The sequence below is a fragment of the Olea europaea genome, chromosome 4, assembly GCF_002742605.1.
Source record: "Olea europaea var. sylvestris chromosome 4, O_europaea_v1, whole genome shotgun sequence".
Lineage (NCBI taxonomy): Eukaryota > Viridiplantae > Streptophyta > Magnoliopsida > Lamiales > Oleaceae > Olea > Olea europaea.
The window spans coordinates 3,502,007-3,528,745 of NC_036240.1; the positions used below are offsets into that span (position 1 = coordinate 3,502,007).

The window sequence follows — 26,739 nt, forward strand, 5'->3', positions numbered from 1 at the left end:
TGCTCTTTCTTTTCCCTATTGGGATAATGACTCTTGTTTTATAGAAATAGCCACAATTACTTTTCCCCTGCTAAAAGGAAAGCAAGTGTTCCTTTGGAATGACTAAATAATCACTCAATCAACCTTATTGATGTCTTTTCCTCATCTTTGGTAGATGGTGAAACGCATAAATAATATTGGTTAGAACAAGAAAATGGTAGACCAAGACTAACATATCATGATGCTAGTTGCATTAGCACGAAGTAATGAACCAAATAGGGTGACGACAACAGAATCACGTAGTTGACTCGAAATTTGTTTAGCCCCTTTATCATTTCATTCTCTTAAAGGTATTTAGCATTTGTTTGGGAGAATTCTCTTGTGGGAAAACGATTTTTTGAAGAATGGGTAGTTGAAAAGTAGAGAAAAGGTGAACACTAAACACGTGAAAAAAAATTTCTTTCAGAAAACATGTAGTTAAAAATGATTTAGGAAAAAAAAACTCTCCCGAACAAGATCTTAGTTAAAAACACGAACTAATGGATCAACGAAGAAAGAGAGGGCACAAATGAGCGTGCAAGAAAACAATCATTGAAGGAAAAAACATAACTTCATTTGAATTACACAAAGGCCTAAAAACCACCAAAAAATAATCTTCAGCAATTTTTCTAGAATAAGTTGCGAATATTGGAATTGCTGAAGAAGAATCCCCAATATCTTTATTCTTCTAAGTTCCTCTCTCGAAAAATGGACAATCTCAACCTTGTTTAAACAACTTCATTTATTAGCTTTAATAGACTACAACGTCAGTTGATTTGTGATTCTTCATCAGAGAAGATTCGAGGTGGTAAGCAATTCACAGCTGAAGGAAATGAAGGCAACACATACCAACTCCAAAGTTTTCAAAAGGATAGCTGGAGTTTGCAGAACTAAAGAACCGATGAACATCAAGACCATGACTGGGGGGTTACTTTTTCACTAACTGTAGAACCATACTGTGGACCACCTTTACGATATTGTATAAGAAACTCGACTGGGTATCCCTTCAGTTTATGTGGCGCAATCCCAAGATCCTCAAATTTTAAACCTGCATAAGCAAAAAATATCGGTTGGATTATTTATCTGAGTGCTGCAAAACGTTTGGCAAAGCTTATAATTGCTTATAAGCTGGTCAAAATATCCTTTTATCCACACATTCCGCAAAATCCCAAAACTTTTACCCACTTACTAGTGTGTTTAGGACCCACAGCTTATAATGTAATAAAAGTTTTGCCAAAAATGCTCTATAGGAAAAATGTATAGGAGGATCACAGGAGAATTATAGAAAAGTCAAAACCAATCAAGGAGCAAACATAATTCTTAAATCTGACACATACCATTTCCGGACACCAGTGTATCGGTGGAAAAGGCTTCAATCAGATCCAGATTGAAGATGGCAGGGGTAGGCAATGGGAAGGGAACTTTCTTAAGCAATATTTCTCGAGGCATTGCGATAGCCTGAAAACCAGACATGTCAACAAGTAATCATGAGATGATTCAACAATCATACACGGAAAAGCTTCAAGGATGCCTTTTTACTTCAAGTAAACACCAGTGCATGCCAGCTATAAGAAGATGTCCAATTAGAAAAGTGGAAGGTAATGGTTGGAATATTTGAAAAAAGCAAAAGAAAAAAAAAGGAAGAAAAAGAAAAAATGTTCCGTTGCTGGCACATGCACCAGGCACCCCTTATTTTTTCATTTTCTCATAATAAAATGCAACAGACATTTCGAGAAACAGGCTCGTATCAAATATTGAGAAAAAACTCAAAAGTTCTCATTTAATATTTTACATATATGTTTAGGCTCCATAGCCTTTACTTAACAGCTATAGTTTTTTTCCCATTTTCTCATTGAATGAATGTATGAAAGCAGGCAGATTGATTTTCTCTCAAAAGTAACATGTGAATTCTTCAGATGAACTGAGAGGTGCTTAGCAAAGCGTATCCAGAAGGTCTAAACAGTTTCTTTATTTCTGATGTGCGGAAAAGAAGAAACAAACAAATAGTTAAGGCAAATATACCTCTCCAAATGGCTAGGGCTTGGGCATGAGCGTACTCTAATTCAATTTCGTAGAGATTTTTGTTTGAATAATTATAAGATATTTAATTTCAAACCTGATTTTCTTAGACTGCACCTAAAGCCACTAGCTCTTACCCAGAGAAGGGAGAAGCATGTGGCATAAATATAATCTCATGATTCATTAAGTTAAACCTAAAACTAAAATACACTGCTGCAGTTATTAAGAACTCAAGGATGAAATTTTATTTGAGAAACCCATCATTTTGATCCTGAACCAATTCATGTCTAAACTTTTACAAAATCAGTGATTTCCTTTACAAAGGTTTACATATGGAAATATTTGGCCAAATTAAACTCTTGTTACAGTCCATGTCTTCTTATATAGACTAACAGGCGTCAATTAAGAAACTTGATATGTTGTCCATCGTCAATCTAAGGCTGGTAGATCACAAAACATTCGGGCCACATAACCAAAAAAGGCAAACAAGATGCTAATAGCACGAGTTAAAAATGAAAATAATTCTTATAGGCAGCTTCAGATAGAGAGCTTAGCTAAAACCATACAAAGATATACTGAATAGGGATGCAACTGTAAATGAACTTACCTTAGCAATGGGAATAGGAATCTTCACATACCGAGGCCATTCACGGATCACATCATACATAAGGTCTGCCTACACCACAATTCAAAATCAACTACTGACTGCAATTTTAAAGGAAAACAAACAGAATAGCATGGTTGGCGAGGATTAGAAAGAGGAGAGAGAGAGTTTCTATTCACCAACTCATGGACAGTGAAAATATCCGGTCCACCAAGTTCATAAACTTTTCCCATGCTGGTACCATCATCCTTTAAGGCAGTGATAATTGCAGAAGCAACATCAACAACATATACAGGCTGAATCCTGCAGGAGATAATCATCAGAAACAGAGATCCAAAAAATGTGTACCACATAAAACTATATGGCATGGAGTCCTACTTGGTAGATCCATCTCCTATAAGTGGGAGAAAGCTGTAATTTTTGGCAAAATGTGCCCATGTATTTAAAATTCGATCCTCTGTGCCAATCATCACGGCAGGTTTCATAACTGTGGCCTAGAAATTGATAGAAGATATAGATAGACTTATCAGTCCAATCATGAGAGCTTTACACGTGCAGGATGGACTATCAAGAAAAATATAAACTAAGTCGAATCTATAACCATATACATTACCAAAAAGTTAAACTACGAACAGTAACACTTGATAAGGTTTGGTCGACCACATTGACATGAATAATAAACTATAAACGAAGACTGTACAATAAAACAGAACTGAATCACCATAAAGTTCATAAAATAAGTTAGATTATGGAAATTTGAGGAAAGAAATGGAAATAAGTTAAAAGAAATATGTAGTGCAAAACTTGAAAAGTCCAACAGAGACCAGATGTTTCTTTGTTCACTTGGGAACAGCAAGACTGCCTTGTTTTGATAAATAAGATTCAAGATGTTTTCCTTTAGAAGAAATGCAAAAAGTTGTAACTGTCATTTCATTTCAAAGATCATTTTTTAATCACGCTTCAAGGAAAAGAAAAGGGAGAGACAACCAATCAAAATTCTATTTTCCTTTTCCTCGATCTTGTGCTTCCTAAGGATATATTTTTCAGGTTGAACTTCAAGAGGTAGACCATTAGAAGAAAGAAAAGTAAGGAGGAATCAAATCTTAATGTCTTTGCTAAATGAATGAAATCTTGATCCAGTGTAAAGGATGCGCTATCAAATAATTGAACCTAAGATATACAACAATGACTACTGCAATCAGATAAGGTTTCTTTGCAAAATGAAAATGCAAACTTGTGGCCAAGGAAAAGCAGATATGATACCTTTTGTTATTTTCTCCCTATATAAAATGATAAATGAAAGAATATTATCTTCCAAAAAAAAGGGACAGTGGAAGAGATTTGAGAAGATTATAACCATATGTCTACAACACGCACTCCAAATTTTGAAGTCGTGAAAAAAAAATACCTAAAACGAGAAAGTTCGCAGGAGATTGTGTTAAATTCAATTGTCCCCACAGCTCAGTATTTATCAAATCTAGGTTAAAAAAAAACCATGAAATAGAAACCTAAGCAATCAGGCACAAGCATAGAATTCATGATAAAGATTTACAAGTAACAGCAATAGTTGTTCAATGACAAGGAAAGTATATGATACAAACATAAAAAAATAAAAACTAAAATGTATAACTTACCTCGGGCAGCTCTCGTAGAACAGCTTCTTCAGCAGCTGCCTTAGACTTCAGATATCTAGATGAAGATGATAAAGATGCCCCCAAACAAGAAACTTGAATAAATCTCATGATGCCACCATGTTCTTTAGCAATCTGCACAAGTAAGATGCATTTATAGCTATGCACTCTCATACTAATCACTGTGAGAAAAAGAAGGAAAGAGAAACTGAATATAAATGATTTTACAGAAGTGGATGAAACAGATTGCTTATCATAAGCATCTGTCACTCATCAGAAAACAGATGTCAAACAATAACAGTAAAATATCATAAATGCCTTTCAGATAAAGAGATAAAGGTTCCCTCCCTCAGTTGAGCAGCAAAAAAACTAGGGTATAAATGTCACTTCCCCTCTCCCCTCAAAGTTACAGAAAATTGTCTTCTATTCCAGACATGGAAAGGTACACTAGAATCAAAAAGGTGGACGCCCCACTGAAAGAAGGTTCCCAACTGAGCTCCTATTTACAGGCTTATAGTCCTATAAAAGAGTAGTTATTAATTGAACTGCTCCAAAGAGATATTGAACAGCATTGACAATCACAAGTCTAAAAAAGTTTTCCGTGCCACTTTAAATTTTGATGCACAAGACCAAGGATAAGTGCCTCACACACACGTACACAATGGGAGGAGGAAATATCACTTGTTGATATGATCATTTTTTACAAAACTAAGAAATACAATGTTACCTAGGCGACCAATCAAGCTAAGCATAAACATATTTACAAAAAATGCATAATCACCAGTAAAAAAGTTGACGGAATTTCACCTAGACTTAAATTTTAAAAATATTAAATAAAAAGTTCTCCAGAGTCCAGTGTCCCTCCAGGCATCTGCCTTTCTCAAGGAGCACATCTCCTCAATGGGTTCACTCTCTTGTAGTTTATTACTGATGACCCCCACCCATCCTTTTCTTCTCTCCATCTTAATTGGCCACATTCTTCAGAAGCCCTTCACTTCCTATTGCTGCCAAAACCTTTTCTTTTTTAATTGCTGAGAGAATGGTTAGTCGTCTTTTAGTGATGAAGTTTCCTCAAATCCTCATATTGAGCCGTTTATTCCTACAACTGTATTCCTAAGACTGAAATTTGACAGGTAAATATTCCACGCCATGCCAAAGTGAGTAGAACAGTAAAATAACACATAAAGACCACTTTGACAAAGAGAAGAAAAGTAATAGATAACACTAAGATACCTGAGAATGAAAGGAAGGAGCAATATCATTTAAGAAAATATGAACTCATAACCAAGAAAATAAGAAAGAGGAGAATCACTAGACACTAAGAAAATGAACATCAGTTAATGATCTGTGCCATAAAACTCTCTACCTTCTTAGGATTCCCTCTGTTTCTCACTTCTCAATTTACTTAAAATAGTCAACATTGCAAAAGTATGTCCACCAGTAAAATATAATGTCCGGAAAGTTGAAACTAATCACGAACTTTTTTATAGGATAAGTGCAGGAACATACCATTGCAAGCTGTTCAGCCATGTGATGATTGACTTCCTCAAAGCTATAATTTCTGGTCTCGTATTCCCTTCCTGTTCGCAGGACAGTTTATTAGTAATGCAATCTCAACACAACATTTTACCTAGTGTCAAAAGGTATTGAGGAACATGTACCAATAAGATTAATAACAACATTAGCCTTTGCCATCACTGCCTTGATAGAATTTTCATCTCTAGGGTCATATTTCATTGGAACAATCTGCAATAAGTTGAATGTATGAATAATCCCAAATCACATGCCTTCCAAATTGAGCAAAATCAATAATTAAATGAAAAGCATAAAATCTACACAAGAATCTACCTGACCCAAATCACCCATTAACTTGAGGTGACGGTGAGAATCCTCAGACCCTCGGAAAGGAACTAATACTTGAGAACCCATTTTAGCTGCAAGAAGAACAAGATACCAAATATGGATCATATCAAAAGAACAGTCAATTCTATGATAAACTAGTCCTATAGCTTACAAGCTTTTAATCAGAAAAGCATTTGGAGTTAACTAGTAATGTACCAAGCTGTTGCACAAGATAACGCCCAAGAAATCCAGTAGCACCAAACACTGTCGCAACAATTCCACTGCCAGAAACAAATTCAAATTTCAACTCAAAGCATTCGAATCGAATGTTATCTGAAATTAATTTCTTCAAATAGTTTATAGCATAAGATGACAACACATTTATACCAAAACAATATTCTTAAAATTGAAAACCAAATGAAAATGCTCCGATTGAGGAATTGAAAAATGAGTAATAATAATCTCAATTCAATTATTAATGAACTCTAACTAGAGTTCCGGTAAAATAAACATCACAACTACACACACTCAACCTAATGATCGAAATGCAAAAAACAATGCAGTACCATTAAACTGAAACAATTAATTTACAGTAGATAACACAAAATTTTATGGCTTCTAAGATGAAAATTACCTAACAGACGATCTTCCACCAGTGCCCTTACGGACTAGATGCCCCACCCCTTTGGTGGTAAGTGTAGATTGGTACCTCTCACCTCCATAATCTAAAACCCGTGAAATTCAATTCCACATCATCATTAACAAAAACAAATCGTTTAATTGAAGCTGAATTGGCAGAAATTAAAAAATGGCTATAAACGTGTAGCCCTAGAAATGTTGAGAAAACACATACACCGATCAGAAAGAGGGTAAATTGAAGAAATCGATGGCGATTGCTTGATGTATTGGTGTCCTAATCTTCTCGAAACGGCCTGCATCGTTCTTTCCCAGCTGGGTTTTAGTCAGAGAAAATGTGGAATGTGCTGCAAACTCAAAAGACTGGACGACAAGGGAAAGAATTGTTTGTAAAGTGCGTGTATACTACAGTTTTGTTTGCTTCATAAAGGTCTCGCGTTTTATGTCGGAAAATGCGATTTCAGTTGAAAGCAGGCAAGTAGCTAGTAGTAAGTTGTTTCTCGAAGTTCTGAAAATGAAATATTAGTAGCATAATTAGCTTTTCTAACTTTCTACTATGAAACTTAATTGAAAATTACTTTTTCTCAAATTTATTTTCAACTAAACATTCTTCAAATAAAATTGATTAGCAGATGAGGGTGGCAAACGAACTGAGGGCTCCGAGCTCGGTTCTTCGCAACTCATAGATGGTTCGAGCTTCTTTTGAGATGAGCTTATATTTTCTTTCATGAGGTGAGCCCCATGAGCCGGCTCATTTGTGCTCCTAGGCACGAGCTCACCAGCTGACTCATTTTTTATGCCTCACTTGTGTTTTTAGATTTAATTTTATGCAAAACAAAGAACCTTACTAAGACTTGATATGCCACAAATCCTCTCGAAAAAGAAGCAATACTTGGAACACGCTACAGCCCAAGGTGGAGAAGAGCCGACATCAAGGTGCCAAACCTTTCCTTCGATGTGAGCTCTTGGAAAAGATTAGCTTGGGATTCGTTGCTTCCTCCATCGACCTCAAGGTCAACCTCTTTCTCAAACCAAGTGGTTCAATTGCGTTCACTCCTATAGTCTCTACTTTTTTGTTAACAAAGTTACTCCATTTTAGGTTTATCTTATTAATTTATTTATAAAAAAAGAGCCAACTCGAATTATTTGGACTAGTGGGCAACTCAATTTGTGATGCCCACGAACTAATATGTAGAGTTCAACATAAGATTCGAACACGAGACGAGCTCGAGCTCGTGTCAATCAAGCCAAACTAAAGTGTCTACAGGCTAAGTTGGCTCAACTCAACCATTGTCATCCTTACATGAACTCATAACTTTTCTTTAATTTTTATCCACACATTTTAAAAAAAGATCATTTTTCAATTCAAATAATATCTCCCAAACAAGACAATCAAAAATGTTTATCAATAAATATATGAAACGACACCATTCAAGTTTCTTCTGTTGGAAGAATTTTGTGAATAGTGACGCCAAAATAAGTATAATGATGGTTAGGGACAAAGTCGAGGCAAAAGTTGGACTCTTTGTCCTTCAGTCGAATTTGCCCCGCAACGGTGCCTACGGATTTCGGCAATCGACTCCCAAGATACAACAGCTACACTTGTGTTTGTAGCACTTCAAAACACAAGTACAACGAACCAAATTTAGGCTTATGTACTCCAATGATGAAGGAAAATCAAAATAAATGAAATGATTTTGATTTTGGATAGAAGAGAGGATGAGAGACGTTTTTTGCATATCAAAATTGTGAGGAATAGGACATCCAAAGGGTCCTATTTATAGACCATGAAAGGGTGTGGACGAAATGGTTGAGGTCAAACCATACACCATTTCCAAACAATGCACCTTTATGAAGAGGTCGTTGAGGCCAAACCATGCACCCTTTCCAAACCCTGAATTTTGACCTGATTTTCGTCCTTTTTTCGTAATTTCTCATTCATTCGATATTGATTTTTTCGAAATGCCAAATATACCCTTCAATACATGCAGAGAAATCAAAATTCTCTTTCGGGGGCGCTGCCCCCTCAACCCCCGCGACCTGACCGGGCAGGTCGATCCCCGTTTGTGCGCCCCAAAGCGGCGAAGTGGCAAACAATTTTGCCTAAACGGATTGAGTCGAGTTTTTGAGTATTTGGCCGAAGTCGATATGAAGTCACTTTAATCGATTTCCAATTCTCGATTTATTTAACCAATATCCAACATCTTCAAGATGAATTCTTACCTAGATCAGCAACATTTTGGAAAGACAACCACAACTACAGTGGAAAACAAAATTCAAAACCTACCATCCGGGAACAAACCTTACAATTACTCCCTAATGTTCTAAAAACATACACATTTTCTTCTGCACTGCCCAAAAAAAACAAAACAACAAAAAACACTGTTTTATTGCACATGTAAAATACAATTGCCTCCTCATTTGTTCTGCCACCTCTTACCAAAATTTATTCTATGGTACAAATTGTGCAGTGAGTGAATTCCCCGTTGTGCCTAAAAGGGGAAGAATTTTCTTATATCGACCTGAGCTTAAACTATTTCCTACCTGCGACTTTCAGATTATGACATTCCAGGTAACATCCTGTGGGCACTTTTAGCCTTCTCGACCAGATTTCATGCACGACATTAAATCAGAAATCCGGTATTCCACTTGACCTCGAGGAGTATTCCGTTACTAGCTTAAGAAACATGGAAGATTTGTCATCCAATAATCTTGCCGGAGTGTCAAACTCTGCAACTCGACCTGCAAAACATATGTAGGCAAGTTAACATTTTTTTCGTGCACGTTAGACTAACTTCATTTTAATATCAAGTTTGAACAACTCTCAAAAGTCTGGAAGAAAGGAGAAACATAATCCTAAAGAAAAGCATTCAAGAGCATAACCAAGCAAATAACTGCACAATATAAACCATAATAGAGTCTATTCCATCCAAATATTTTACCCCGGTTCAACAAAACTTTTTGAGATTAAAAGTTAGTGGGTTCCATGAAATGCGTGGTTCAAAGTTGATAAAAGTTGTGAATCCAATGAAATGTGTAATTAAAAATGAAGTTTGTATTGACTTATATTCTCGAAAAAGCTTTGTCAAGCAGGGCCTAAAAATATAGAGAAGAATTCGAAAAGGTACAGAACTCACCGTCACTAAGGACCAGAACCAGATCGCTATCAATAACAGTAGGAATTCGATGAGCAATCGTACAAACAGTGCAATCCTTAAATTCTGTCCTAATAATCTTTAGGATAAGGTTATCTGTGGCCGAATCAACTGAGGCTGTAGCTTCATCAAGCACCAAAATTCTTGCCCGCTTAAGTAAAGCCCGACCAAGAGATACTAGCTGTCGCTGTCCCACACTCCAATTATCTCCATTTTCAAGCACTGCCAACATCACATACAATTGAGGAAATCCCTATTAGTCCTCAAAATATTGTGAAGATGGCTTCCTTGCCACGAAAAAGCAAGATTTTAGTCCATTGGTGTAACATACTTACCAGGTGTATCAAGCTTTTGCTCTTTTTGGCGAACCATCTCACCCAGCTGAGACTTATCGAGTGCCTGGGAAAATTCATTAACAGCAAGTAATGTTAGAAACGGATATGAAGAGTGACAAATATAAGTATTCAAATGATCGTTCATCATCCAAATACGACAACTATGAATGGACAACAAAGAAAAGCATGGGCATTGGCTATCAATTAAGAATTGAACTTCATTGAAATCTCTAGTAATCCAAATCGATATGGAAAGAAAGAGGCAAAGCGGCTGAACCTGCCAAATTTCTTGATCTGAATGCTCTTCGAGTGGGTCTAAGTTTCCTCTAATCGTTCCTTCAAACAATGTTGGATCTTGGGGTATGATACTCAACCGGCTGCGAAGGTCATGAAGGCCCACCATTGAGATATCAATGTTGTCTATAATTATTCTGCCATCTGCTGGTTCAATCAATCGAAACAGGGCCTGAATCAAAGTGGATTTACCACTACCAGTACGTCCAACAATTCCAATTTTCTTCCCACCAGGGAAAGTGCAGGACACGCCGTGAAGCACAACAGGAAGGCTTTCCTTGTAACGAACCTACAAAGGGAAAAATATTGATAAGATTTCCTTGTTTCTTAATCCCCAAGGAAAGAGGCGGATACACCATGGAGCACAACAGGAAGGCTTTCCTTGTAACGAACCAACAATTGGAAAAACAGTGATAAGATTTCTTTATTTTCTTATGCCATTGTTTGTGCCCCCTCCCACACCAGTTGACATGTTAGATGGGCAGTAGGCATTACTGTCTTTTCACTTCACATTTTTCCCTTTTGTGTCATTGAGTGGGGGGTAGGGATGGCAACGGACAGGCCAGGGCAGCACTCTCCGTTGCCCGACCTGTTGAGATATTCATGCACTAGCCCCGTCCCAATCCCTGCTTAAGATGGCACAGGTGGCCGGGCTGGGAATTTCCATTCCCTGTTTATTATATTAACATAACTGTAATTCCCATCTAAATTTTTAAAAACTATAATTCCCATCTAAATTGAAAAACTCGCAAAAGGCACCGATCATGGGAACCTAACTAGACTAGAGAACATAAATACACTATGAAATACATTTTTTTGTTTATAAATTACTTGTTAGTGCAGCACGACAACACAGGGTTCAAAAAATCTCATCCAAAAGCTAAGTTTATTAAAAACCAAAACATAGCCACTAATGTAATTGAACTGGAGGAAGCCAACTTTAAATTGGAGGAGGAAAAGAAAGAAGCCAATGGGAAGAGGTGGAGTGAAGATTCAAGGTCCAATAATTTTGTCCTCCAGAGAGGCTGAGGGCTAGTAAGAGAGGTGGCCAGAGGTGAGTGAAAAGAGGAAAGGAAGTCAAAAGAGGATCACATTCTCCTCGTCAGATGATGTTGGCATGCCTTAACGGTGACAGGTGAGAGAGAGATTAGAAACATATAATAAATAATATAATAAACGACAGGGACAATGTTCCCATCCCCATCCAGAGCAAATTTCTTCGTCTCACCCTGCCAACCAGATCAAGCAGGGAAACCCTGCTCCGGGCTCCATGGGAAAAGGTTGGTCGGGTTTTTTGCCATTCCTAATGTGGGTGGGGGGCAATGGTGTTGGATGTTAGCTGAGTCACAAATTAGTTCAGTAAGACTAAACCTCAGTTCAGCCATCATTTGTATGGCCATAGTCTTAACCAACCAGGGAGATTCCCTTGTGTTTGTGCAATCCCTACATGAACATCTTCAAAGTTAACAACTACGTTTCCAGATACATGTAATGCAGTGGTCAACTAGAATGCAAACCAGGGATATTCAATCTGAATAAAAAACCAGACCACGAAAAATCACCACCAGGCATACAAGAATTTATGGCTAAATGGAGCTCTATGGCATCTTTTTTAGAGCCATAACTTGTCAGCATACATTTATGCAATGTTCTAAAAGGCGTTGCCTAGGCATGAGGCGTTTTCAAAATGCCCCGCACAAAGGCATGGCATAGAAAAAGGCAGGCAACTCCTCTTTTGACCTCCTAATGCAGGACTAGGCGTGCCTAGGCACCAAAAGACGTGCACTTTTTCTTTTAAATTTTTTTTTTAGTTTTTTTTTTTCCCCAAACTTTTTTTCAATTTTTCGAAGCCATTTCTTGGACCTAATTGCTAATGTTAGGCAGAGGCAATAAATTAGTATGAACGATTTCTTGGACCATTTACTTCAAGAAGGTCTTGTGCTTTCAATTTTCAATTGTCTAGTTTTTGAAAATTTGGAAATTGTTTAATTGTAGGTATTATTAAGTAATTATATTATTTATGATTAAATTTGTTTGGTATACATTATTTTATTTATATTATAGCCATACAATAATTAAAATAATATTAAAAAATAAGAAACACCGTTTTATCATGCATAAGCTCATAGGGCTTGACCTCACGCCTTTCAAAACATTGGGCTTATGACATTGTTTCTTAAGTCGTGTCTCTTGAACATAGCTTTAGGTCATATGTATTTCCTTGTCCTGTGATGTCCCCAAAGTTCCGTTTATTTTTTTTCTTTCTTTCTTCTTTCTTCTTTGTCCTTTATATATTTCCTTTTTTTGGAAAAATGGTAACTTCAATCTCTGATCATTAGATAAGATAAGGCATTCAATGCAAACTACAAGGATATTTTGACAATGGACCCAATTAATGTAAATACATGCCGCTTCACATGTCAACATATATATCTAGATCGGAATAAGAAGCAGTTCGCTTCTTATAAATGGATGGAATATAGGGAAAGTTTTCCCAACTAGTGAAAAGAACGTAAGAAAGATAATTCCATACCTTTAAATCGATTATTTTAATTGTTCCATTTTCAGGCCAAGAGGATGGGGGACGAAAATCGTCAATAACTGCTGGAGCTTCACTAGGTATATGGCAGTATTGATGAATCCTTTCTATGGAGATAATTTTGTTCTCAAGCTTGCAAAAGCTAAGTATCCATCGTGATAGACGTGCATTCATATTAAGACCATATGTCACAGCAAGTCCTGCCATACCTATAGACAAAAAACGTTTGATTATAATTAGAAATATAATAAAGACTTGTCAATGATTGCAAATGGTTGACCTTTTGCTCTATATCTTCACTAACGTATTGTTTCCATCATTATATTGACGAAATATTTCCATAACAGTATTAAAATCACAGCTGGAAATTGGAATACCAGTAAATTTTATCTCAGAATTGTAATGCGTCAATATAATTATCAACTCGGTCTCGGCAAGAATCTTTAACGCATGTGCATTTGACATTAATGGCGAATAGCAATGTACATACTTGGATCTATACTTCCATGTGGGAAGCTCACAAGTAAAACCATGCAGAAAGCAAATACAAATGTTGAGACCAGTTCCATTCGCAGGCAGAGCCATTCAATAGCTGCAAGACTGCAGAAGAAAGGCCGAGCAAAGCAATCAAGAAGATAGATATTCCTCTTCATGAATCTCTTTTCTTGGCCAAACCCTCTTATTGTAGCTGCTCCAGCAATTGACTCGGCAAAAAGATGAATTATTGGAGATTTTTGGATGCTAACAATGCGAACCAGTTCCCTTGACGAAGCCATATAGTATTTCTGCATTTGTACGGATCAAAATGATATTCACTTGATCAAAATTTAAAAATTTTGTAAAAATACTTGATCACCATAAATCCAGGTAAAGAGATGCAAATGACGAGATGAATCAGGTGATACTCGAGCTCAGGTTAAATGATGATATTTTCCAATAAACAAAAGGCTAACTATGCACACAAGATCATAGCTAACAGCTTGAAAGCGCTGCATTCGCTCACACTTCAGACCGTCAAATAACAAATTGACGAAGGTACAGAATTGAAACTATAGCATTATACTATTGCTACCTGCATCCATAGGCAGGCAATTGCCATTGGAACAACGAGTAGCAAAATTTGCCAGGTAACTTTTGTCATTACACCAACAATACCAAGAAGCTGGATTGTTGTTGAAGCAAAGCCACCAAGTCTGAATGGAATATCAAGATCAACAACACTTTGATCAATCGACACCTGTAGATAGTAAGAAATCCTCAAATGGTGAAGTAGAACTAGGGAGTATGAAAATGAAAGAGAAGAAAACCAAAAAATGATGAAAATATCAAACCGTAAGTGCCAAAAGCATAAAGCGCAATTATCAAAGGGATAGCATGAGCATACACGATTTAATATTCGTCCAGCTGGGGTAGAGTCAAAGAAAGACATTGGTGCCCGAAAGACTGTTCTGAGCATTTTCAAGAAAAACTTCTGTGCTGCTGCAAGACCAAATGTAGCAACTAGGACAGCCCTAACAAATATGAACCAGGAGCTCCCAAAAGCAAGTGCCATATACACACCAATAAGCACCACACTACTGGTTTTTGGTTTGTCCCCTGCGGTTTGCGGATTTGCCCAAGCCATCCACCAATTACTAGCTATTTGAAGGACCTGAAATAGTGCTTGTGCAATAATAATAAGTGGAATCAACATCCCTTTATATGCAGCTGCCATGTATGATAAATACACTTTCATGCTGACTCTTCCACGTTCCCGTTCCTCTTCCTGCACAAGTTGTTTTCTCCTAGAACGTTTGGCCTTCTTTTTCTCCTTAATTGCTTTCTTAACTGACGCTGATGCACCTTCTTCGACTTCCTTTGCCATGCCATCCATATTAGTAGCAACTAGATCACACTTTTTACTCATGAGACTAGACCTAACAAGAGGATTATTTTCATCTGATTCTTCAGAAGCTTGGTTGGAAATATCCATAGCTTCAATGGCTTCATGATGAGCACAGACCAATGTGTTAAAATCTGTTCCAGCTTGCAAAAGCTCATCATATTTCCCAGCCTGAATAATACGGCCTTCCTTCAAAACCTACAAGATGCTGAAAATTAGACAGAAATCATAATTAGCCCCCGTTTGTCCCCATTCTCATTCTTTTTTTGTGCCAATTACCCTTTAATTAACGGAAAAACTAAAGGAATATGGACGGAAGGACGTCCAGCGCAAAGAAAGGTTGAAATGAGGGCAAAAATGCCAAAAAATGCAAGGTAGTGACGTTTTCCACAATAGACTTGAAAGGTAAGGACGTTTTGTGCCAATTACCCGTTCTGAAAAAGTGTTTGTAATCTGAGAGAGAGATTAAATCTGTAGAGGACAATGACACCTGTGAAGTCAAAAAATGAGCTTGAAAGAAGGTAGAGGGAAAAGAACAGTGCAAAGCTCACAGGAGGGTAGATGAGATGGTGGGCCATGCTCTGAGGCCTGGATGCCTAGGGGGTTGGGGCAAGGATTTAACTGCTCAGAACAAGAATCAGATATTAACAAATCAGATTGAATCTTTAGGAGTTCTGTTACAACTAAAGAAGTATCAATTTGACATGACATTAATACATATTCTTCAAAGTTGACAAAAAAAAAAATCATTTTTGTCAGGGATTTCAATCTTTCCCTTCTGTGATGTAATTATCCAGAAACTTCACAAAAATAAAAATGGGGGATCATACTCTCAGTGCCTAGATAACTGCATTCTACTTTCATGCATCTAACATTTGTGGAAGGAAACAAAACGACTCAAGTACTCTTAATAAGTGAGACTCGCTAAATGTTTACCAGAAGGTCCAAGACTAAGGGTAGAAACCTAGAAGGAAGTCTGGTGGGAAATTTAGACACAACATAAGAAACAGAGGGAATTTGGTGTGAAAAAAATACCAAAATCAAATCAGCAGCAGGCAAAAATTCAACTTGATGTGTTACGAATACCACAGTCTTTGTCGCTAGCGCTGTCAGTATGTATTCCTGCAGTTGCACAATGATATTTTCAGCCCGATACTCTTTATTTGAGCAGCAAAAAGAAATTATTCAAACCAATGTCCAAACCTTAAATAATTCTGAACCAGTGTGAGCATCAACAGCACTGAATGGATCATCAAGTAAATAGACGTCTGCATTTTGATATAGTGCTCGAGCAAGTTGCACTCGTTGCTTCTGACCACCACTAAGGTTGATGCCTCTATCACCAATAATGGTCTGATCGCCATGCGAGAAAAGCTCCAAATCTTTCTTCAGTGAACAGGCATGAAGAACGCTCTTGTATTTTGCCTTATCCATCGGATACCCAAAGAGAATATTTTCCTCAATATTTCCTGATTGTATCCAAGCTGACTGAGAGACATAGGCTGCAGAACCGCAAATTTTAACCTAAAGAGAACACCCATATATCAAGCATAAGACTCAACCAACCAAATTCCCAGAGCAGGTATGTTTCATAGAAAATTAAAAAAAAAAGGTGACAAGAAAGAATTTTAGTGTTATAAACTCAGACTTACTTCGCCGGAGACTTTCGGAATCTCACCGAGGATGCAGGAAAGGAAACTGGATTTTCCAGAACCAACCACACCACAGACAGCCACACGCATACCCTTCTCCAACCTAATTTGAATTCCTGACAGGGTTGGGGTTGGCGAAGATGGATCCCAAGAGAACTCACCATCTTTGATTTCTATGGCCACATCTGTAATGCCTCGTGGCAAAACAATGGTTGCATCTTCCGGCAGCTCTTCCTCCTGCAGGAATCCAGAAATTCGATCAAGGGAGACTTTGGTCTGAGCCATCATTGAAACCAGATCAGGGAAATTTCTAAGTGGTTCTTGCAGGATCCGAAAAGTAGCCAGAGCAGAAAGAACGCTTCCTGCGGTAAGCTGACCGCCTAACAAAATGCAAGTGCCGAACGTGACAGCTGAAACAAATATAGGGGAGCTCCAGAAAATAAATGTGATGAAAGCCTGTGAGTAAAGAGCTTTTCGGAGATACTTGAATTCCACACTTCGCATATCTTCGAGCAAAGCTCTGTATCTTTCCTCCCATATGGGCACTCCTCGAAAGGCTTCTGGTAGATGGTTTAAGACTTCAGACGTTGTCGTTTCAGCAGCCCAGAAAAGATTGATACCCATAATAATTGTTACAGATATCAATCTTTGAACAAAGAGAATGATGGAAATCAGTGACTAGAGTCTGAATAATAATAGCTATGGTGTTAATGGAGTCCAACAACGATATGATCAGGGGGCATAGATCGAATCGTGATAAGGGCAATTCACCATCTGGCAAAGGATGCGCGAAAATGATGACAAGTCACAGAGAGAGGAGGACAATCTGCAGAACACATTGCACATGCAAACAAAGTCATTTAATATAATAGGTAGAAAGATACAAGAAGAAATTAAAAGAAAAAACATACACAAACTCTCAATCTCAATCTCTATCTCACTCTCTCTCCCTCCTCCTCTGTGTTTATCTCTATAGGCCTTGTTTGTACTTTCTCAATATTATGCCGAGAAGGAGACAAAAAGAGTGGGAAAAAATTGAAATCTGAAACGAACCCATTATAGAGATTACAAAAACATGACTTGGGCCTCTGATTCTTTCCTGGGAAAATCGTCTACCGAGCCAATAGTGATTCCCAAGGCAAATTCAGAAATACATACACAGATACAGATAAAAATCTCGAGAGATAATATATGTAGAGAGAGAAACAACAACCTCACACAGCTACACTACACTAGTAGTAACATTTGCAGGTGATGTGATGAGAGAGAGAGGCGTATACTGATCCTATCCACCCTGATCTGATATTTATAGGTATATGTATAAATGGGTAATTAGCACAAATGTCCGTACCTTTCATATCTTTCATTTTTTGACATTTTCACCCTTATTTCAACGTTTCATTATAGAAAACGTCATTTTTATCATTTAGGACTCACTTGTTAGGAATGTTTTGTGCTATTAGGCATTTTAATAATTATTTGGACTCACTTGTACTTTTTAAATCATTTAGGAGTAAGATTGTAATTTATTCTTTATTTTTCTTTTCTTTTTTTTGTTTTATTTAAATGGGAGGGTATTTTGATCATTTTACATTGAAATGGTGAAAATGACTTTTTTGCAATTAAACATTGAAATAAGGGTGAAATTGTCAAAAAATACAATGTATGGACTTTTTGTGCTAATTATCAATGTATAAGCTCTCGTTTGGCCCCGCATTAATTTAAATTCCATTATATTTCATTTTTCTCTCTCCCATTTTCAACCATTCAATCTTTTATAAAATAATATTACATGTAAATTGAAAAAAAATTCTTCTCTTTCGACTACTCATTTTCATATTCACGAAATGGGGGTCAAATGGGAGCTAAATCAAATTAATCATCTTTTCTAAGAATGCATTTATAAAATAATTTAATAAAAGTATAATTAACGAAGATCATTGATGTTAACAACACAATTCTTTTGTGATCAGCTAGTTTAATGATGTGTCGTCATCAGTGTTCTAAAAGACGTGATGTGTGAAGGCCAAACTATGGATTAGACGAGGTATAGACCTAAAAAGACGTTTTTCTATTTTAATATTATTTTAATTTTTAATCAATCAAAAAATTAGTTAATAATTAAAAATAATACCTATTTATAGGAATTTTATACCTTTTTTTTTTACAAGTAACAAGAACCCAAGAAACAGTGTCAAGTGTATGCAAACTGTGGTTATTTCCAATATGGGCACTCCTCGAAAGGCTTCTGGTAGATGGTTTAAGACTTCAGACGTTGTCGTTTCAGCAGCCCAGAAAAGATTGATACCCATAATAATTGTTACAGATATCAATCTTTGAACAAAGAGAATGATGGAAATCAGTGACTAGAGTCTGAATAATAATAGCTATGGTGTTAATGGAGTCCAACAACGATATGATCAGGGGGCATAGATCGAATCGTGATAAGGGCAATTCACCATCTGGCAAAGGATGCGCGAAAATGATGACAAGTCACAGAGAGAGAAGGACAATCTGCAGAACACATTGCACATGCAAACAAAGTCATTTAATATAATAGGTAGAAAGATACAAGAAGAAATTAAAAGAAAAAACATACACAAACTCTCAATCTCAATCTCTATCTCACTCTCTCTCCCTCCTCCTCTGTGTTTATCTCTATAGGCCTTGTTTGTACTTTCTCAATATTATGCCGAGAAGGAGACAAAAAGAGTGGGAAAAAATTGAAATCTGAAACGAACCCATTATAGAGATTACAAAAACATGACTTGGGCCTCTGATTCTTTCCTGGGAAAATCGTCTACCGAGCCAATAGTGATTCCCAAGGCAAATTAAGAAATACATACACAGATACAGATAAAAATCTCGAGAGATAATATATGTAGAGAGAGAAACAACAACCTCACACAGCTACACTACACTAGTAGTAACATTTGCAGGTGATGTGATAAGAGAGAGAGGCGTATACTGATCCTATCCACCCTGATCTGATATTTATAGGTATATGTATAAATGGGTAATTAGCACAAATGTCCGTACCTTTCATATCTTTTATTTTTTGACATTTTTACCCTTATTTCAACGTTTTATTGTAGAAAATATCATTTTTATCATTTTGGACTCACTTGTTAGGAATGTTTTGTGCTATTAGATATTTTAATAATTATTTGGACTCACTTGTACTTTTTAAAACATTTAGGAATAAGATTGTAATTTATTCTTTATTTGTCTTTTCTTTTTTTTTGTTTTATTTAAATGGGAGGGTATTTTGGTCATTTTACATTGAAATGATGAAAATGACTTTTTTGCAATTAAACATTGAAATAAGGGTGAAATTGTCAAAAAATACAATGTATGGACTTTTGTGCTAATTATCAATGTATAAGCTCTCGTTTGGCCCCGCATTAATTTAAATTTCATTACATTTCATTTTTCTCTCTCCCATTTTCAACCATTCAATCTTTTATAAAATAATATTACATGTAAATTAAAAAAAATTTCTTCTTTTTCGACTACTCATTTTCATATTCACGAAATGGGGGTCAAATGGGAGCTAAATCAAATTAATCATCTTTTCTAAGAATGCATTTATAAAATAATTTAATAAAAGTATAATTAACGAAGATCATTGATGTTAACAACACAATTCTTTTGTGATCAGCTAGTTTAATGATGTGTTGTCATCAGTGTTCTAAAAGACGTGATGTGTGAAGGCCAAACTATGGATTAGACGAGGTATAGACCTAAAAAGACGTTTTTCTATTTTAATATTATTTTAATTTTTAATCAATCAAAAAATTATTTAATAATTAAAAATAATACCTATTTATAGGAATTTTATACTTTTTTTTTTTAAGTTTCCAACAAAAGTATAAGTTTCAAATAAATAAAAAATACTAAATAGATGGGAATTTTTTGAAGTTTTCCTTTGTTCAAAGTTTCAAGCGGCTGTTTGAAATCTAAGGCAGACGAAGTGAAGAAATTAGCCTTCAAAGTTTTAACTTAAAAGAATTGTAAAAATTTCAAAAAAAAAAAAAAGGAAGATAATAATAACGCCTAAGACTGCATTAGTGGTCAATGATTGCCGCTTATCACTAAATAAGGTGTTAAACCACTTAACTTAACGTTTCTGTCGCGCATCATGCCTAGACGGCGCCAGAACACTGGCTGCCATGTTAAATCACAACTTAAAAGGAATTATATTAATTAATACTCATCTTTTCCTTTATTTTAATTATATGCCTCTCAATAAAATAATTTTACAAATAAATTTTGAAAAACGGAAAGTAGTTTTTACAAAATGTAATCCCCCCCCCCCCCCCCCCCCACCAAAAAAAAGCTCAAAAGAAACATAATCGATATCACAAACTCGTGGATTTTAAACCCTTTTTTGAGTTCTATTCTTTTCGTAAGAATGAATTTTTAAATAGTGTAGTGATGGAAAATATGTGGTTAAAAAATAAGGAAAAGTTTTGAATTTGCGTATAATATTTTAAAAATGTATGGTTAAAATAATGTCAAAATACTATTTAATAATGTATTTTTTTCAAATAATGGGATTCAATCAGGGCTTAGTGTAAGTGTAATTTGAATTGGACACGTTGATTCAATTTTAAAATAAAAATTGTTTAGAGCTTATGAAGAAAATCAATTGACTTTTTACTATCTACTAAAAGTATAATTAATAAAGATCGTTGATTTAACAACATAATTTTGTTTGTGATCGGTGTATTTAATGATGTGCTGCTGTGTTAAATCGCAACTTAAAAGGAATTATATTATTTAAAACTCAACTTTTCCTTTATTTTAATTATATGTCTCTCGATAAAATAATTTTACACATAAATCTTTTTTAAAAAAGAAGTATTTTTTACAAAATGTAATCTCCAAAAAAATAATAATAATAATAAATAAAAAGCTCAAAAGGAACAAGATTGATATTACAACTCGTGGATTTATAATTTAGTGTAAGTGTGATTTGAATTGGACTCATAGATTCAATTTAAAAATAAATAAATTTTAAATCTTATGAAGAAAATCAACTGTCTTTTTATTATCTACTAGAGATATCGATGACAAATGGACATGTAAAAATGGACATTTCAAGTAATTTCCTCATGTAGAAATTACTATACATATGTATTGAAATAGTAAAGAGTTGAACGAACTTGAACTGAATTGATCAATTTGAACTTGTGTAGAAAACTTTAACAAGACCAATATTCCTATCGAACAATTCGCTGACAACCATGTGATGTCGCAAAAAGAAAAAGTCATTAATATGTTCTATCAGGCCTCGATTTTTTAGAATTCATTATTTTTCAAATTCATTTTTAAGCACACGATTTATTAGACTCACAATTTTATCAAATGTTTAATTAAATATTTCATCAATTTTTATCAAAATTTAAAAAAATATATATATATAATTTTTAACCAAACCAAATCGGAATGTATATGTTGCAAAGTATGGTATTTGGATTAGATAATGCTTAAATAATGGGGGTATTTTAAAAAAAAATTCAATTTCATGGGTGTCAATTAAAAAATGTCCACTTTTTTAAATTTAATACCAAACTGTCTATTATGCCTTAATGAAAAAATGAAGCAATTAATTTTTCCAATTTTTCACGAATTTCGAGAAGTAACTTCCATGAGAAGTTACATTAAAATAATATTCTCGATATTTCAAACGTCGTTCTCGATATGTGAACCTCGTTTATATTTCAAAAGTACATGTCAAAACAAAACATTAAATGTTCTCAACATTTCAAATGTTATTCTGAATATATTAGATGTTTAGAATGAATTTCATTCCGAACATGATATTTCTCTACATTTAAAATATAATTCTCCACATTTCAGTGTTTATGAGAAAAATAGCATTTATTGTAATTTGCCGTGTGCACTTTTGAAATAAATATGACGGGTCATGTATCAAAATTTTATTGCTCAATAAAATTTTTAATTGCAAAAATGTTCATTTTTTTCTTTGTGTGGAATCATTAATTGTTAACAAAGGTATTTTAGTCTAAATTATTTCAAAATAGATTTTTTTACAAGAATTTATAATAGTGAATATTTTTGTAAATGAATATGTGGAAATCGACATCTCTAATAATTTCCCCTTAAATAATTAGAGGAATTCCTGAAGAGATGACTTTTTTTGGGTTGATTGAAAATGCAAAGATAACTTTTTTTATTGGGATCGAGGAATTGGATTTGTGACATGGATGTGAGTGTGACATGGTGATGTATGACTGCAGGGTGATAGCTTTGCAGATTATCCTTATTCAAAATTTCATACTTTTAGTGCTTTTTGGAGATTTGATGTAATGATATGCACATATATTTTTATATTCTCATTTTGAAAATGAATTATAATAGAAATATCTTTAACAAAATTTAGCTTATTTTATTACATTTTTATATACTTTCATTATTGAACTTAATGATGTCAACAAGTCGAATCAAACCTCCTCATGAGCTGAAACTCATGATTCAGGCTCGACTCGGATTAAAATAACTTGGACTTTTTGTGGCCCAAATCGAGCCTGCTGAAAATCTGAAACTTGGTTCATTTTTTTTTTAAATTTGTGATAATCTAATTTTTTTTAAATAATTTAAAATATGTGCAATTATACAAATTGTAGAATAAATAAAAATTACAACATTTCTCCTTTTTTCGGGTTTGAGATCGACTACAATCAACGTATACGAAATTAAAATATATATGAATAAAATATTTCCTGTACAATTTCTTTTAAACAAATAAATTTAAAATTTAAAATTTAAAATAGTAGGCGGCCTGAGTATTCTTGCATCAAAGAGTGTACAACTGCTTGTTTTGGCAGCCTACTTCGCTGTCCGCAGATGCCTGTTGTGGAGGCAGCTACGACTGCACAACTTTTCTTTTATACGTTGCTGTCTTTTTTAGGTAGTAGCTACAGTTGCCATTTTTTCTTCAATTTTTTTTTAAATAACACGAGTCGGCTTGTCACGGGCCAGCTAGGCATTTTAAGTAATTAAAATTAAAAAAAAAAGTTTAAAATAATCTTATGCATGAGAAGTCTTCAAACAAGTAATCCTTTAAATAAAGTCAAACTAAATTAGTGCATGGTTGGGTCATACAAAATAAAGACGATCTTCATTTCATTTTAGTGCAAAATTTGAGAGAGTAAAAGAAGCTTTGAAAGCAAAATAGTAGTAGTGTGAAATATCAATTGCACGCTTTTCAAAAATTTATTTGAGAAGTTGATTGTAAATAATAAATAGTTTGTTAGTTGTACATTGTAATAATATATGGTCTCTTGATCTAGGTTAAAAAAAAATAAAAATGGAAGAAGTAAAAGAATATTAGACATTTAAGTTTTTTTTTTTTAATATTATTTAGTTAAAAGAGGAAAATTTCAAAAATACGAAAATACTTATTGGTTTTGGGGACCTTTCTTTATTACGGGCCGTAGACATCCGCCTAAATCGTTTATAGAGTTAGGTTGGCTCTGATGTTTACGTTTGCAGCAAATGCACTTTCTAACTTAATGTTCACATAAAACTCTAAAAGATGCAATAGTTGACAATTCATTAATAAGACTCGTCACAAATTATTCAAAATCGCTAAATTTAAATTATTGTGAAATTTTGTATTGTATATATACTTAAGTATACTCATAAATTCATGAAAAGATAAACTTCTCTCATAAACCTTTGAAAGGTGCGATGTGTGTGCGTACATAAACACGTACAATCAAATATAGATAGAAATCAGACATTTAAAAGATAACATATTGAGGCTGCCGCGTTATGGGTTCGAATCTTGAAATATGGATTTGGCTCTTGAATAAGTGCAAGTGTACAAGCAGTCTTCCACCCTAGAGGCATAACCTGCGATTTACCTCCCTCACGATACTCCAGGGCGGGGGCAATGGGGGACCCTTAAGGTTGGGGTTCAACCTTTAAAATTGTCTTGTGAAAGAAAATTGATGGACTTTCTATACTATGTATATGGCATAAAAAATGCTAAATATGTTTCCGATTATAATGATGACATCGATGATAATGGCGACAACAAAAATCCATGTGTACTAAAAAGGAGGAAAAGTGAGTGAAGGGACATGATAAAGAATAAAGACACACAATATTAATATACATTGCAAAATGTGGAATTTCATCGAATGGATTGCACTTGTCACTAAAGAGGAACTTTTGTCACATACATCTTGCTGTGATGTGCATGCAAAAAAATATGGATAGGTATTTGAAAGGATACAAATTGAAATTCTATTATATTTTTTTGTCGCTAAATCACTTTGGAGAAGGGAAAATATGTTACAAATCACCAACAAAACATGTCTAAGTACATATACATAGACTGACTCGAACAAATAACAAAAGCACAAATATTGACGAATTAAGATTCTGGTAAACTTTTTTATCATTTAAGTTACCTTATAGTTACACGTCAAATCAATAATAAAGAATTTCTTGCATGTAGTCGAATTATTTATAGCCGTGGTGGGAAGTGAATTAGCATCACTATGAAATATCCTCTTCTTTTTAGCTGATGAATTTGTTTGCATTACTTGTATTGCATAACAGCTAATTTTCCTCATTAGGGCTATGTGTATAGGATTGGTCTTCTATGGAAAGCATTGCCAAAAGTAAGATACTATTAGGATGTTTGTTACATTCAAAACTATCTTTCTCAATTATATTCAATTCTGTTTAATTCAATACACCAATGGTATATATCATATAATTTCGAGATCTTGTTTGGTTTAGTTAAATAGAATTTTTTTTATAAAAGTTAATGAAATGTATGGTTCAAAATTGATTTTAAAAAAATGGATTTCATAAAAATGAGAGCCGGACATAGGCTAAACGAACTCCCAACAATTCATTTAGTTAGTGGTGTTGATCAATACAAAATAGTAAGATTACATTTTCATTTTTCCCAGTAGCGTAACATAAAATCTCGCCTAACATGCCATAATTGTGGTACAACATGGACCAAAGATTGTGAATTATTTACCTAAGATGGTCACCTCTGCAACTTATTACCAAATCCATTAATTTATGGTACCTTTTTGTCATTCAATGATCCACCCACATTTTGGTTCCACTTGGTGTTCTACTTTTTCCTTATCCATGTTACACTTCTAATTTTTTGGTAAATTATATTTACTGATATCATGTGGTTCAAATAATTAATTGGGACGAATGGTAGAGAGAGGATGACCTCCGTTATGTCGGGTAGCGCCTATCATGATATGGCGACTGTCGTAGTGTCAGCTCGACTAACGCTACATTCACTTGCTCATAAGGTACATACAACTTTGGCATGCTTGGTGACGCTCATCATATTAGAGTGCCAATTACTATGCTAGTCCAACTCTCGCCACGTGCGGAGGGACCGCCGTCTACCCGAAAAACATTGGAATCGGTCAACAACCATCCGAACGTTTATCATTAAACCCACTGCTCAGGCAACCAAATAAATGGAAAAAATCGTCTGGAAGCAGGCAGGTCTCATGAGGACACGTGGATGACAACTGCTCGACGATTACGTGATACTAGACTGATGGGGACACGTGAATGGAAACTGCCTATCGGTTACTTGATGCCAGACGCTTATAAATATCTCATGAGCGTGTCAGGTAAAGGAGTTCTTTCTTTTTCTAGAAAAATATTTTCCTCTGTCACTATTGCAATTCTTTAAAGTCTTTTATATAAAAACGATTATTGATTCTCACGCCAAAGGTAAAATGGAGGAGGGAGCACCAACCACTTTTTGTAGGATCACCGGAGGACAAGACCACTCTTTCACTGAAAAAGACATGGAGTTGCACCAGAACTATTTCATTTACCAATTAATTATTTTCTTTATTAACATTATTCAGTTCCAAAAGTGATTCTTTAAGATTTTTTTTTAAATATTCATTTTCAACCATACAATCTTTTAATTTAATATTTTTACACATATGTTCAGAACTTTTTCATAATTTTTAATCACATATTTTCTAAAATCATTTTTCACACAATCTATTCTAAAAATAGGCCCGTTTGACCCCCATTGTGTAACAATTATAATTTTTAAAATAAAATTTTTTGGAGAATGTGTGATTGAAAAAGA

General features: G+C 34.9%; 2 protein-coding genes across 2 annotated transcripts; both read right to left on the reverse strand.

The window, feature by feature from the left end:
• Positions 1–548: 548 nt before the first annotated feature.
• On the reverse strand, positions 549–7,148 carry LOC111393324 (NADH dehydrogenase [ubiquinone] 1 alpha subcomplex subunit 9, mitochondrial-like). Its single transcript, XM_023018809.1, has 12 exons — positions 6,968–7,148; positions 6,749–6,839; positions 6,331–6,395; positions 6,121–6,206; positions 5,934–6,018; positions 5,782–5,852; positions 4,276–4,407; positions 3,020–3,135; positions 2,821–2,944; positions 2,645–2,713; positions 1,356–1,476; positions 549–1,066 (listed from the first exon to the last, which is right to left on the reverse strand). Exons 1-12 carry the CDS (start codon positions 7,050–7,052, stop codon positions 927–929), a joined length of 1,185 nt encoding a protein of 394 aa, XP_022874577.1. The 5' UTR covers positions 7,053–7,148; the 3' UTR covers positions 549–926.
• Positions 7,149–9,113: 1,965 nt separating this feature from the next.
• LOC111393325 (ABC transporter C family member 5-like) lies at positions 9,114–17,139 on the reverse strand. Its single transcript, XM_023018810.1, has 11 exons — positions 16,608–17,139; positions 16,159–16,479; positions 15,991–16,077; positions 14,458–15,153; positions 14,146–14,310; positions 13,564–13,858; positions 13,068–13,282; positions 10,518–10,823; positions 10,241–10,304; positions 9,888–10,127; positions 9,114–9,492 (listed from the first exon to the last, which is right to left on the reverse strand). Exons 1-11 carry the CDS (start codon positions 17,109–17,111, stop codon positions 9,380–9,382), a joined length of 3,006 nt encoding a protein of 1,001 aa, XP_022874578.1. The 5' UTR covers positions 17,112–17,139; the 3' UTR covers positions 9,114–9,379.
• Between the last annotated feature and the right edge of the window lie 9,600 nt (positions 17,140–26,739).